This window comes from Thermobia domestica, chromosome 14 (genome assembly GCF_964235325.1).
Source record: "Thermobia domestica chromosome 14, izTheDome1.hap1.1, whole genome shotgun sequence".
Taxonomy (NCBI): Eukaryota; Metazoa; Arthropoda; class Insecta; order Zygentoma; family Lepismatidae; genus Thermobia; species Thermobia domestica.
The window spans coordinates 8184180-8199650 of record NC_137467.1 but is presented as its reverse complement, the minus strand read 5'-3'; the positions used below and the strand labels follow the sequence as shown (position 1 = coordinate 8199650).

The 15471-nt window shown below is 38.8% G+C and overlaps 1 protein-coding gene across 2 annotated transcripts in view; it reads left to right on the top strand.

The window, feature by feature from the left end:
* The window catches only part of LOC145669501 (polyunsaturated fatty acid 5-lipoxygenase-like), a 103206-nt gene that overhangs the window by 63920 nt on the left and 23815 nt on the right, over positions 1 to 15471 (top strand). For both annotated transcript variants that reach the window (XM_081737681.1, XM_081737680.1), the window contains exons 9-10: positions 7000 to 7117; positions 12044 to 12136. In XM_081737681.1, the coding sequence (XP_081593807.1) occupies positions 7000 to 7117; positions 12044 to 12136 (211 nt within the window). The remainder of the gene's footprint in view (positions 1 to 6999; positions 7118 to 12043; positions 12137 to 15471) is intronic.

Below are 15471 nucleotides of genomic sequence, written 5' to 3'. Positions count from 1 at the left end.
CGCAGTGACCGAATCGTGGCTGAATGAATCAGTGAACGACAGTGAAATTAGCTTTTCTAATAATTTCACCATTTATCGTAAAGACCGCATAACTCGTGGAGGTGGAGTGATGATTTGTGTAAATAATAAGTGGAAGAGCAAGAGAAGACTAGATCTCGAACGGGATTGTGAACTTATTTGGGTGGAAGTATTTATTCCAAAGCGTCGTTCTGTGTTTATTGGATGCTTCTATAGGCCGCACAAGAACACCCCCAAGCACATCTTAGAAGCTTGCCATGACTCACTGTTACATGCGTTGTCACACGGTGACGCCATCCTATTTGGTGATTTCAACCTTTCCATCACGTGGCAGGACAGCAAGCATGGAGTCGCTAAAGATGGAAACGACAGTTATTTCATGGACAATTTTATTCATGGACTTGGTCTAGGTCAACATAATATGCATAATACCCGCAATAATAGCAATCTTGACTATATTCTTTCTAACTTAGAACCTCGTTGTGTTGTCCCATGCAGAAATCTTTTTCCCTCATATCACGATTCCTTGGATGTTTCTTTCGATTTCCTCCCCTCCACTACTACAAAACAGCCCCTCAAAAGTAGGTCACAACTTCTATGGAAGAAAGCCCCCTGGGGTGACATCTGCCGGGCTATTGAACTGTTTCCTTGGTGTTTGTTAGAGGTAGGAACTGTTGACGACGCTGTGGACTTATTTACATCCGTTGTCCACTCAGCCATAAAGGACTTTGTGCCAGTGAAAGCATCAAAATCGAACAGGTTTCCGGTCTGGTACGACAATGAACTTCGCTACCTTCTTAAAAACAAAAAGCTTGCCTGGACTCTATGGAAATCACATCCGAGTGACTACACATACAAAAACTTTGCTAGAATTAGAAGTCTTGCCAAGAAGGTACAGCGGCGTAAATATTTTGAATACATGGACTCAATTGGTGATTTTACTGTTAGTAACCCTAAAGTCTTTTGGTCTGTAATTAAATCTAGAACAAAATCTCCGGGTATACCGGCAACAATTCAAGATGAAAATACTGAAGCGAGTGATGATCAAAGACCAGACCTCTTCAATAACTACTTCTGCAAAACATTTACTTCCCTTTCCTCTACAACCCATCTCCCCCCTCTCCACCCCATCTGTTCGGGTTCGGACACCTTATCCATTCTCTCTACCACCCCGGGCGAAGTTCTGGCTCTCTTGCTATCGTTATCTCCTCATAGATCACTTGGACCTGATAAAATTAGTCCTCTCTTTCTCAACAAAACTGCTTCAGTTATTGCGGTTCCTCTATCTATCTTATTCAATAGATGCTTCAAGGAAGGGTATTATCCCACCAGTTGGAAACTAGCTCACGTGACCCCAATATATAAATCAGGACTTAAAGATCATGTATCCTCCTATAGGCCAATATCTCTTCTTTCTGTAATATCAATTATCTGCGAAAAAATAATTAAAGACAGGCTACTTAAATTCACCTCACCTTGCATCCATAGTTCTAAGCACGGCTTTCTACCGAAAAGCTCAAGTCTCTCAAACTTAAGTACTCTTCTTTCTTGTGCAGTCAAATGTATGAATAACAATACTCAATTAGATGTTATCTATTTTGATCTCTCGAAGGCCTTTGATTCTGTCAGTCACATTCATCTTCTTCATAAACTCTCCAATAGATTTAATGTACATGGCAAATTTCTCTCTCTAATCACAAGCTACTTGAAGGACCGTAAACAGAGAGTTGTTCTTTCAGGGGCGACTTCTAACCCCCAACCCGTGATCTCAGGGGTGCCTCAGGGGAGTGTACTTGGGCCTCTACTGTTTGTCCTGTATATGGATGATCTCTACACGCACTTATCACCTCAACCTAGTGGCCTTCTGCTTTTTGCTGACGATTGTAAGTTATACAGAGAAATATCATGTCTCCATGACACAATTGCTCTACAGGAAGACATAAATTACTTACACGCTTGTGTGAAATGTGGCTCTTGAAACTCAACAGTAAGAAATGTGACAGTATTACTATTACTTTGAAAAATTCTCCTGTTCCCTCCACATACCATATCAACGATTCTCCTATCACACATTCTGCTAGTCATAATGATCTTGGTGTCTTCTTTGATTCAAAACTCACCTTCTCTGACCACATCTCCTCAATACTAAAGAATTCAATGCGCATGTTGGGACTTCTTTATCGATTCACCGAACTACGCACTGTTTCTTCATTAGCAACTTTTTATAAGACTTTAATAGCGCCCAAGATCGAATACTGCTCTCCCATATGGGCCATGTCAGCACCTACACATCTCTCCAGACTTGATTCTGTTCTCAATTTCGTCATTGCTATAGTCCGTTTTCGTGTTCCTGCACTTCGAATATTATCTAAGAAGGAGCTCTTGCGACATCTTAATATTCAGACTCCTGAAGTACGCAGAATTATCTCTGACCTGAAATATCTACATAAAATAGTTAATGGAACCTTAAGATCGGAAATATTACTTCAGGAACTATCCTTACGTGTCCCTTCCCGCATCACTCGGAATACCCACCTATTCCATGTTGCCCGTCCTAGGTTGGCTGTTATACAGAGGTCTCTTTTTTATAGAATACCAAACAGTTATAATCAAGTAACAACTGATGTGGACATTTTTTCGAACTACCCAGTGTTTGAAAGAGCAATTAAACGAGCTTTGACGGAATAGTTTTACTTTTACACTCTTTTTTTTCTATGTTGTTGTTATTGTTGTCTTGTTTTTTTTCTTTCTTTTGTTAGCATGTCCCTGTGTAAAATGGCAAAGTTATGCTGTATCTGGGAAATTGTTCAATAAATAAATAAATAAATAAATAAATAAACATAGGAAATTTCAAAACATATGAGAGACATCCAGTTTTACTGAGAAGAATTTTCCTCCTTGTCCTCCCTGATAATTTGCACACTGAGAACAATGTGAAAAATTCAAGAACTAAATGTAACTTTAGAACTAACATGTCAATGAAATGGCTGAGTTTGTTTCCGGGACACCAACTTCTCGATTCTTGGCCGAATCTTCGAAAGCGCAAGAACCAGAGCTAATTCTGAATTCAAACAATTTCTGTGCTTCGTTTCTATTGATGTTAATGTATAGAAAACCTGTTTACACAAATATGTTGATGGAAATGGAAGAAGTTGTGAAATAGCACTCATCATTCAATAAATTCTACAACTATAATAATTCAATAAATATTGGGAATATACTTATTTTTGGATTACGTACCCCGGTTGAATAGCATTGTTCTTAACTATTTCCCTTGGTTCTGGTCGCTTCATGTCGCTTCGTGTGCTCCGAAGAATGCCGAAGGATCGCCAGCCACGACCTAGCTGGTTTCTTTTGAAGGCGGCCTGTAGGGGCACGGCATGGTAATGGCACACTATTTGTGAATTAACCTTTACATAGTCGAACAAACAAGACAGTAGCTATAAATAATTTATTCTCCATTGTCTGTTGTAAATTTCAAATAATTTGATTCTGTATACGACGATATCTTTAGTTTGAAGTGGGATCTTAACACTGTACTGCTCTCAATAGTCTACCACAGGAATTCGATCCGCGGACTTCGTGAACCAAAGACACACTGCTAACCACTAAACCAGCGAGAAGCGTTTGTTCAACGACGGAATCTTGGGGGACACAATGACCTACTGCTGTGGAGATCGTGCAGTGATGCTAATCTGAAAAGATATAAAATCCCATTTTGAGAGGCAGAATTTCCCACGGTTTACAAAATTTATTAATATGAAAAGTAAAGCTACTGTATGTCTCTCATTTTGTTCAATATGTTAGTAAAATTCAGACCTAGTATGTAAATCAAACAGCTTATGAAAACAAACATATTATTATTAGAAATTAGTGTTTGCATCACGCATTTGTATCGTAATCTTCGATGGAACGTAAGGAAACTACTTAGATAACACATTCTGCAATAATTTTGTGTAGCCCCTATAGCCCCCCTTGGATCCGCCCTTGTATATGTATATAGAATATTTTGAATACAAGAGTTATTAAGTTCCATGCCGCTTACTTTTTGAGATTCTCAAATCAGAGTATAAATCACTTACTCTGCATATTAGCATGCATTTTACACTAACAAAAGTTGACAATTAGCACTAATTTTACATTTATTGAAGAATCATTAGTCTACTTCTCGTCCACAGAAAATTTTGTTGGCGTCGATGAAGTAAAAGTATGAAAATTCCCATATATGCTAGCAATTTCTACGAAAATTCCCCTTTATCCCCATTTGACAAATTAATGTAAAAACATCCCACAAAATGGGACTTTCCCCATGGGTTGGTATCACTGGGATAGTTCGCTCGAGTGGTGAGAGACGTCAGTTAGGCTGACGATCGTGAGACAGCAAGACCATTGTAACAAATGTTCCGTCTGGGATGACTTTAAAAAATGGTAGAACGCTCATTACAGACAGAATAACAAATAAAGATGTTTTAGAACGAATAGAAGAGAAGCCAGGATCCTTCATAGGTAGACCAATTGGATTGGAGACATCACCTTGTATGAAACATTATCTAACTATCTTCTTGTTTTTTGGTATCAAGTGAAGTGTTACCCTTGTTTTTACAATATGTTCTGCCGACTGGTTTTCAATGACTTTATTTTCATGATAATAATCGTCACCCCCTACCATCTTTTATATCCGTATGATTATTTCCTAACTTTGCGGGTGATTCCTAGTATACACCTCTTCGTATTACGTCGTGTAGTTTGGAAGCGGTGAATATCTGATTTAATTTGTGTGTGTTCACTACTCCGATTCATACATATATCGTATTCACAAAAAGCCTTTACATATTTGAAAAAACTTTAATTTAATCCAAATGGAAATTAACTTCTTTAAATAACAGCAACGTGTTTTCATGTTACTCTTTATTTAGGTAAGATAAAAGTGGAATAAAATGAAAATGAAAGGAGCTATGTACTAGAAACTTCATACTTTATTGTTTATATCAATCATCAAACTGAAGGATTTAAAACAAAACATGCATTAACTAGAAATACATCACTAAATAAAGCAACGTTTGTTTTTATTTTAAAATAATAAATGTGTACCAGTTTCGCAAAATAACTAAACATATTGACTTCCTCAGACACTGTAACAAGAGGGAGTTGCGCATAAATATAAAAAGATCGTAGAAACTAGTTCTAAATACTGATTGGCTGGTCAGAACTGTCTCAGCGAATCATAATAGAAGTTGACAACGGTGATTGGATGAGTCCATTCTAACCAGCCAATCAGTGTTTAGAACTACGAGGCGCATCCAGAAAGTAAGTTTCCCACGCGTCCCATAGCTAGGAAACGGTATGTTGCGCGAAACGACTACGTGTACGTGAGAGAGTAAGGTCCTAGCATGGTATATGCACTAGTGGAACTTCCCTAGTGCTCTCAGTAGCGTCGTGGCAGTGGTTAAAGGTAAACGTTCCTATTCCAGCTCCCGCCGCGTGTGAAGTGAGAGCAGTGATAAAGTTTTTAAATGCACAGGGCATAGCACCGATTGAAATCCATTGTTAGCTGTGCCAGGTTCATGGGCCTAACGGCATGAGCAAGCAGTTCCTGCAGATTTTCCGCTCCTTACTGCACACTACTGTCACGGAGTGCCTGTTGATCAAGTTTTGTGTTGAAGCAACTGGCCCTAGAGCACAAAACAAGGCGCACAGGGTCAGCATTGGCATTTTTGCAACGATACAGCTGACGATGGATTTCAATCGGTGCTATGCCCTGTGCATTCAAAAACTTTATCACTGCTCGGACTTCACACGCGGCGGGAGCTGGAATAGGAACGCCAATCTTCAATCACTGCCACGACGCTACTGAGAGAATTAGGGAAGTTCTGCTGGCGCATCCGCCATGTTAGAACCTTACTCTCTCACGTACACGTAGTCGCTTCGCGCAACATACGGTTTCCTAGCTATGGGACGCGTGGGGAAACTTACTTTCTGGATGCGCCTCGTAGTTTCTAGGATCTTTTTATATTTATGCGCAACTCCCTCTTGTTGTTAGTGTCTGAGGAAGCCAATATGTTCAGTTAGTTGCGAAACTGTTACATTTATTATCTAATCTAATATACATAAAATAAAGAGTTTGTATGTTTGTTTGTCTGTCTATATGCGGCGGGAAGAGTAGACAAGTGGACAAGATCAAGACGAAGCGTTTTTTCTTCAAATTTTGAACCAAGGGTTCTCAGGGGGACGTTTAGCAGGACCGGCCTGGGTACCAGACAATTTAACTGAGAGTTACCACATTTTGGTCACGGATACCTTGGTCCAGGCCCCAGACCAAGGCGAAGCTTTTTTGTCAAAATTCGAACCAGAGGGGTCTCAGGGGGCGTTTATCGGGGCATGTAAAAGTAGTAGAAAATGACCAATATTAGTGTCGTATCCATAGTTTTCGCGGTCGCTGAGATAAATGGTGAAACTCCGATCGCATTAACTTCCAAATTCACCCTATTCGGTTGCGGGCCGGAGGTCACCGGGGGGGAGGGTATATCAAGACATGTAAAAGTAATCCAAAATGACCGACATTAGTATCAAATACATAGTTTTTGCGGTCGCCGAGGTCAATAATGACACTTACATTAGCGATGACTCAAATTCAGCTACCATTGTATGCGGGGGGAAGGGGGTTACCGAGACAGGTAAAAATCCAAAATGACTGGTATTAGTGTCAAATCCATAGTTTTCGCGGTCGCTGAAATGAATTGTGATACTCCCACAGGCGTTGACTACCAAATACAGTCCCATGCGAAGAATGAGTATTTCAGCTAGTTTTTAAATAAACGTTGCTTGGTTCAGCGTTGTATTTCTAGTTTATTTAATATAGCAAAGCTTCAATCATAATATGCATATTTTGTTCTTCAATAAATATGAGTAATTACCAATGTTCAACAATATTTGTTCATTCGCTATATTTTCATAAATTGTAGTTGTTCATTCGATCTTTAGGTTTGACCCATTTCGTTATGGAAGGGATCTGCGTGGCTATGAATCGACATCTGTCGCCGTCACACCCAGTGTACAAGCTTCTGGCTCCTCACTTCAGAAATCATATCGTCACAAACAAGTAAGTATTGTACCTTGCTACCAATATATTTATATTCTATTATACTCAGTGATAAATAGCTATATGGTTCAAGGCGAGCAAAAAAAAATCACACATTTCCCCTTCGGTTGGCATTGTTGTGCGTTTTTCCGCGCTTCTCCGAAGTGATAGTCCAATAGGGTTACTACTACTTCCGGACATGGTAACACTGTAATAACTGTATGACCTTGTGTAACCAGCCAATCCTGGCGATGAGTTGCCAAACTTGTGATACCCTATTCTGGCTGGTATCGCTAAACTTGTGACCAGCCAATCCTGGCGGTGAGTTGCCAAACTTGTGATACCCTATTCTGGCTGGTATCGCTAAACTTGTGACCAGCCAATCCTGGCGGTGAGTTGCCAAATTTGTGATACCACATTCTGTCTGGTATCGCTAAACTTGTGACCAGCCAATCCTGGCGGTGAGCTGCCAAACTTGTGATACCCTATTCTGGCTGGTATCGCTAAACTTGAAACGTCAGTCTTATCTTTTGAATCCTGTGGCTGGAAAGCCAACTTGAAACAACCCTATGCTAGGTTGCCAAACTTGAAACGATCTATTCTGGCTGTGGGAAAGAGCCAAATTTGTGACGTTCCTGTTTACACTTTCATTCGTAGCTAATATCGCACAGAGGAAAGAAAGAGGAAGAGGAAAGAAAAAAAATTGGGTCGCCGAAACTACTTTCTTTCTTATGCTACGATTACGGACCAGTAAGCACAACGCTATTCATTTTCCAGATTCTTGCACACCAATGGTGTCATCGCTACCACGAAAAGGAAAGAGAGAAAAAAATCCATTGCCAAAATAATACCATATAATTTGCATATTATATTTATTTAACATCTTTAGCGAACAGCAGATAGTTGCAGGAATTACAACAATGTTAGCAATCATAAAGTTCAGCTAGACTCAATAACCATAGTTTGAAAAGAAAAGAAAATAATCATTAGACATATGTACTTCAGTCTCTCGAAATTTCAGAAAACTTCTCACACCAACGCAATGGAATAACCAGTAACAACAGCGTAATAGATGTTATCCTTGATAATACATTGACAGCTGTTTACATTTCTCGCACATACATTTAAGGTAGAAATTTTAGTAAGCTACATCGTAGTGAGTGAAAGAAAAATACAGACGGGTACATTACTGCTTACAAACCAACTCATTACAGAGGGAGTAGTTACGCGGCTGAGTCGACCATCCTCCTTGCAAGGAACATAACGTTTCCACTACCTTTCCGCAACCAACTGTATTAAGAGGGCGCCACACCTCGACCTGGCTTACAATTAAACAGCGGCGGTAATAATACATATATTATTAATATATATGGCAGAAACATTCATAGGAGGTACTAGACCAGCCAGCGACCTAAACTTCACCCCTGACACCACCACATCTAGGCGTGAAGTACCAGTAGCAATGCCCACCGTCTTTGACGTGTCCAACTAGACGATTTAACGTAGCTTATAAACTAAAGTTTGGACACGTATAAATACTTCAAAAATTAACGTGAATCTTTCCTTGCGTGGCAAATTCGAATTACAGATTAGAAACTATGAATTATAGCAAACAATACGGAGTGCCCACTAACGGGACGAACATAAGCTAGCTGTAAGGTAATGATACATTTATACATCTGCTCGACTAAAGAAACTATTTTTGCTTAATGCAAGAGAGAAATGACATTGACGTCGGACTACCCCGTCGGCGTATGAATCGACTTATTGGATGGAGAGCTCACCCTTAGTTTACGCAGTCATGTTACATACAGAACACTGGTATTCGATAACATTTTAGACATCGTAGAGGAATGAGAATTTAGTAAATGCACAATAGTGATAATACTTGACTGACTAATCTTACGTACAGAGACAGTATCAATTTTATTAATTATTTGAAATAATGACGATAGTGAACAGTTCCAATATAAAAGTTACTTCTTCGACCGGTTGCGTCGGAATCTTAATAATATAAAGATTTACCTGGAGACGGATGATCAAAGTCAGTTCCACAGCTACTCACAATATTCCCACAAGCGGAATGAGATCGGCGCAGCAGTCCAATTTCAGGAGGCACAGCTACAGCAGCATACGTGGACGACAACCAATCTCCAGCAGTCTCTCCGGGCCACTCGACATGACGCGACAACGGATTCCAAACCAGAGCGTAGAATTACTACGAAGGCGACCATCAGAAGAAGTAGACGACGAACTGGATGCAGTATTAGTGCTCAGCTTCAACAGCAACAGACAATGAGTCGACCATAGATACTAAGTCACTGTAGAGGATAGTCTACACCGACGACACCACAGATGAGTTATTAAAAAAACAGCGGAGTCAAACCAAAACTGAACAGGATAACAGTTTCTGATGTCATTGCAGAGAAATGTTAACACCACAGACAGGATTTCGATAAACCTCTACGGTTCCTCACATTCCAATGTTGAAAATCATTGGACACTCTGCCAAACCAGGCTGGTGAAATCACAGGCCAGCAAATCGGGAAAAGTAGCTTATAAGTTAAACAACTTATATCACTCCTGCATTCTCGCTACAATACACCATTCTTCTTTTATAGTCACTTAGTTGTAACTGATCACATTGCTTCGTTTAATATATCACTTTATCCTTGGTTAATGCAGAGGATACGCTATTGAACTACCTTTCAACGGCCATGTTTTTTGCGGTACAGGGAGACAGAACAAAGCTGTTGCACTCAAAAATCCTCCTCGCTCCCTGATTGGCTGCTCTTAATTGCGCAGCAAAACACAAAAACTAAATGAAATTATAATATAAACTTTAATATGACGAAACGAAAATAAATTAAATATACGTTATTATTTAATGGATATACTCACAAACAAATTATTAGTTCTAAATAAAAGGCAAATACTCCAATTTTAAGGCACTAACGCCATCTCGCGGAAATGAGAAAATCCAACTCGACGCAGGCCATAGACTAACAAAGAAAGTAGCGTACTTCAGCTAAACAAACCAACCCAGTTGTCGACCATCTTGAATCCATCAAAAAGGTCGAGAACGGGGGAAAATAGAAAGAGAAAGAAATAATACTTAACTAAGAGCTAATTTAATGATTCTATGAAATAGTCTCTTTGAGAAAATGTAACGCTCAAAGAGGATCGTTACACTTGAACCGCATTATTTTCTGTTCTCAATTTTAGCATTGATGAAGCACTGTATTAGATTCTCGTATCATAGCAATAGATCTAACGTAGATAACTTACACTATATTACTTTTGATTATTAGCATTTGCTGCTTCCTCAAATACGATTCAGGCAATTTTGCTGATACAGTATCTCATAAACGAATGTATCACAAATAACTTTAGCACATGACAGTCATTTATCATTAAAAATTCCCAAATGGTAATTTCCTTTTGAGACTGAGTTCTCTTCGAACAAAGTTTTCCGAAAACATGATTTTGTTCATATTCCATAAATAAATGTTTTAGTAATAATTGAAGCACAATATGTTTTATTTTAAGAAATTACAACAAGAAAAGTCATTGAGGTGGTCCGTACCTTTTATTTACACACATAAAGGAGAAGAATATCTATCTATCTGTATCTGTCTATATATCTATTTTTTTATCTGCCTATCAATCTTTTTATCTACGAGGTAATTGAAAAAGTAAAGGGACTGCATGTTCTCGTACTAGGTTTTGGTAACACTGCTAGTATCCAGCGCTGAATTAGTGTCGTCCGCAACTCCACAGACAAAGGATGTACAGGCCGCAAACTCTGCGAAAAGCTGGAAACTTGGGGAACAGTAGCGCCTCCCAACCTCCGACGACGGAACTAACCAGTCGATCTGTCGTTACCTAAGTGGAAATTTCGAAAGTAACCTCTATCCAACGTTTTGCTCTTATTCCCGCGTTAGTCTTTGGAGTGTAGCAGACCGTTTAACATGGCAGCTCCATTGTCAATCTGCACCAAGGAGGAAATGAGATCAGTGATTAGCTTTTTGTTTACGGACGGTGTTAAACACGAGGAAATTATTTGTCGAATGCAAGCACGGTATGGTGACAACTGCTTATCGCGAAGCATAAGCCACAAAGGTTGGACATCTCTTGTAAACATTTGATCCGTTATCGTCGCGAAGGAGATGGATTTTTACAGCAAATCACTTAGATTTTTACTGTAAATGAAACTTGGGAACATCATCACAAACCGGAAAGTAAGACTGCTAATATGGTTTGGAAACAACCATCATCTCCAGAAGTTAAGGGATTTAAACGTCAACCATCAACTAGTCATTGATGGGGTGCAAAAGTGGTTACAGGTGCAACCGAAAAACTTTTTTCCGACGGAATAAAAAAAACTTGTCAAACGTTGGGAAAAGTGAATTGAAGTGCAGAGAGATTATGTAGAAAAATAATGTATGTTTCCGTTTTCTATCATTAGAATAAATATACCTTTTTCCAGAAGTTCCCCTACTTTTTGACTTCTCCTTACATCTATCTTTATTTCTCGTGTATCTATCTATCTTTATCTGTCTTTCTATTTATCTCTATTTATCTATCTATCTACCTCTCTATATATATTTATGTGTTTCTTTGTATCTGCTTGTCTCTCCACATAAGATTATCTGTACCTGTCCCTGTCTATCTTTATTTGTCTGTCTATCTATATATTCTTGTCTGTCCATATATCTATATGTGTCTCTGTATCTATCTTTATGTCGGTCTATCTATCTATCTCTATCATCTTTTTAACTGCCTGTTTGTCTTTCTATCTTTATCTCTCTTAATGTCTATATACCTTTATCTTTCGCTTTGTTTCTTTTTAATAGTTACGTTGAAAACAGCACAAGTGTACTTAAGTTCATGTTATTAGAATGGTAATAGCTGTTAATTAATGCTGTTGTTCTCTTTTGTTTTAAGCCGAGGCATCTACCAGCACATGCATCCAACCAGCTGGATCAACAAGTGTACGTCATTGGGAGTCAATGGGATGAACGAACTAATAACGAAGAAGTAAGAACTTAGCGTAAATGCTATCATAATTTATTGGTTGAATATGTAATCTAAGAAAGAATGTAAGGGTTGATATTGATTCTTTGATTGAAAATATATTAATTGTAGCACAGAATCCTTTCCACAGGTACATGTGGCAACATCTCATGATGACGTCAAGCGTTATCGCTTATCTGAGTCGAATCAGCGTTGAGGAAGAGTAGTTGCGTGGAGTGTTGTGTGATCTGTGTTGATAGTAAAGAACTGCGAATCAGTGTTAAGCTTGAAGAAATGGTTATAGAGGTGTACGAAATGTTGAAGTAGCATTCAGGGATGCATCAATGAATCGTGCAACATATTTCAGTGGTTTACACGTTTCTAAACTGGAGGATTGTATGTAAAGGATGGTCTCCTTCTTAGTCACCCGTCCGTGAGTCGGAATGAAGGGAAAATTGCCCAGATCAACACACGTGTAGATTCGATACTTAACTGGCCGTCCGTGGAATTGCACTGGACTTAAACATTACCATCGAGTCATGTCACCAAATCTTATACGAAAGCCTAGGATATTAGCAAAATTTGTGACGAGAATTCTCACATAGGATAAGAACGTTCGTGTCACAACTAGCAAGGAACTGGAGGAAACAGAAGCCAACGATCCGACATTCCTGGTTACTATCATCACAGAAGATGTATCATAGGTTAACGAGCATGATCTCAGAAACCAAGGTAATGTCGTCCAATGGAAGTCCCCTGCCTCCCTGATATCCAGAAAAAGTCAGACAAGTCTGATCCCGAATAAAAATGCTACTGTTTATTTCATACGTGTTCGGTATCATGCACCACGAATTTATTCTACGTGGCCGAATTGTCAATAAGGAGGTCTATAAATCTATGTTTCAATAGTTATGCGATTCTATTCGTCATAAATAGCCGAACAAGTGGACATTTGGATCGTGGCGTTTACATCACAATTCTTCATGACACACTTCAGGACTTGTTCAAAAACACCTCCGTCGTATTCCGTCCCGACCAACTTTCTGCTGTTTTCTATGCAGAAATTTACCATAAAAGGAGAACGATTTGATACCATTGAGGATAACACGATGAAGGAACTCCGACGCATTCCACAACAGACGTTTGAGGATTGCTTCAAACCACCTTGGCAACGTTGGAATCGGCGTGTAGACGTAACATGAAAGTACTTCGAAATGAAACATCACGAATGGGTGGTAAGTTGTCCCTATTATCTTTACAGCATTAGGTTGGGAATTAAATGGACAGGTCTTCTATAATACACCATATGCAATACTATAATAATGAGGAAATGAAACTTGATGTTTGTAAAAAACCTTTTCCCTGCTTACTGCGCATAGCTCTTTCAAACAATGCACATTTTTTCAATGAAAGTGAGACTTTTTGTTTCTAAATAATTTATCAGTAAAACAGAATTGGACGTACAGAAAAGAACAGGAAAAGAGAATTTCTTCCCACAAAGAAATCGCAGTACATACTGGGTTCTGGACTTCCAAGTCTACATGTAGCAATTCTGCAAAGATAAGATTTTTGGCTTCAGTCCTAGTGATACATACAAAATAATACCTTCCGAGCTTTCAAACCGTTGACCAATAGATGAGATTACACGAATCTTCCGCATTGTTCCAAACAACAAACATAAAGTCAAATAAAGAAATTAACAAAATGATATCAATTATTTGAGAACTAATGCGAGTGCATCTTTACAAACTGAATTTTCTGAGCCCTAATAAACAGAGATGTTTCAAGCTAATTGAAAGAAAAAGTTTGAAAGTGATAAAGCTTTTGAGTACGGTGAGTCCAGCAACACTTAAAGCCTACAGCTTTCGCAGTTTACTACGACACTGATACTGTATGAGCAGATGCATTGACATGGTAGAATATAACACTTTAAGACATGTTTTTCCATCGAACACCTTGATTTCATCACACAATTATATCAGCAGCTGCAAATCATATTCATCAGTCACGCTCTTACAAATCCTGAAAACTCGGATTATCATTTCATCCACTGATATTTTTACAGAATTTTTTTCGGGATGGAGGAAAATTTCTGTTTCCACTGCTGTCATGATTCTTGATTTGGTCTGTTAAATATCTTAACCAACAAGGTACTGGTTAAGAGTTAACACACATTGCTCAATGGCAGTGGACACGACATTTCATTTCGTCCGCAGCCATTCCACAGAGATACATTTCGGATCTTTCCTGCCGAGACATTCTTCACTTCTAGGACTTCAGTTACAGCGCGATGTACCTTTTCATAATTCATGATGGGCCATGATAAGCCATGAAAAAGTAGTCCAAGACTGATAGAACATTATTATTACTATTATTACAGTAAATATTTGGCAACGCATCCAGGTACCATCAAAGGATGTACGCACGTGTCATCAGAGGGGATGAAACTAATCCCCGTTTATTTCAATGATTTTCTGCGCCTTAATAATGCCTGCTGTTCCTTCACGTTCATGCTGCGGAAACTACTCGTAATATTTATTTAAGTTCATTCAGATTAGAGACCTATTGTCATACACGTTTCCCTTTAAAATTCGCCGATGTTAAAGTTCATGTATGGATAAGTCAGGAGGCTGTGGTGGCCACAAGCTCTTACTGGCAGTTCCTTCTTCTGAAAACGTTTCATGAGTGCGATAAATACAATGATATGTGTAACCGTTGATTTATCCGGGACTTGTACGGATATAAAACTGTTCGGTTATGTTCAAATATACATATTTTGACATTCGAAGTTGATTCAGAGAAAATTCGTTCCTCTATCTAGCTGCTTGACACTGAGCGCCAAACGCCAATCGAGTGTGGCGGCACCTCGTGAGCGAATTGAGGATTTTTAAAAGACCACTATTTTATACTCTATCCATTGACGTAACCGAACAGGGGAACCTAGATTCGTTCGACGTAAAGTATAGCAAAAGCTTGAAAAGTTATGCGGTGAAAATATCCATCAACCATGTACAAAAGTGTATGCATTTATTAATAGCTTCTGTTGAGAATATCATCTTTCTGATGCAGATTGCAGATACCATCTGAACGACAAATATGGTTCTATCATTTCATTTGATGTAAAACGTAGTTTCTGAGCGTACAGTAATTTCTGACAAATCACACAGAGTATGACAAAATATAACAAAATTATACAGAGTGGGAGGAATGAGCACAGACTAACTCGGCCAGGATAATTGATCTAGCTGTCTATTGCAAGAAAAAAAAATCATAAACTCGGTTATGTTCAAGAGTCACGTAGTATACTAGACAACATATGCATTGTACTAACACTACAATATTATAGGTCCTACTGACGT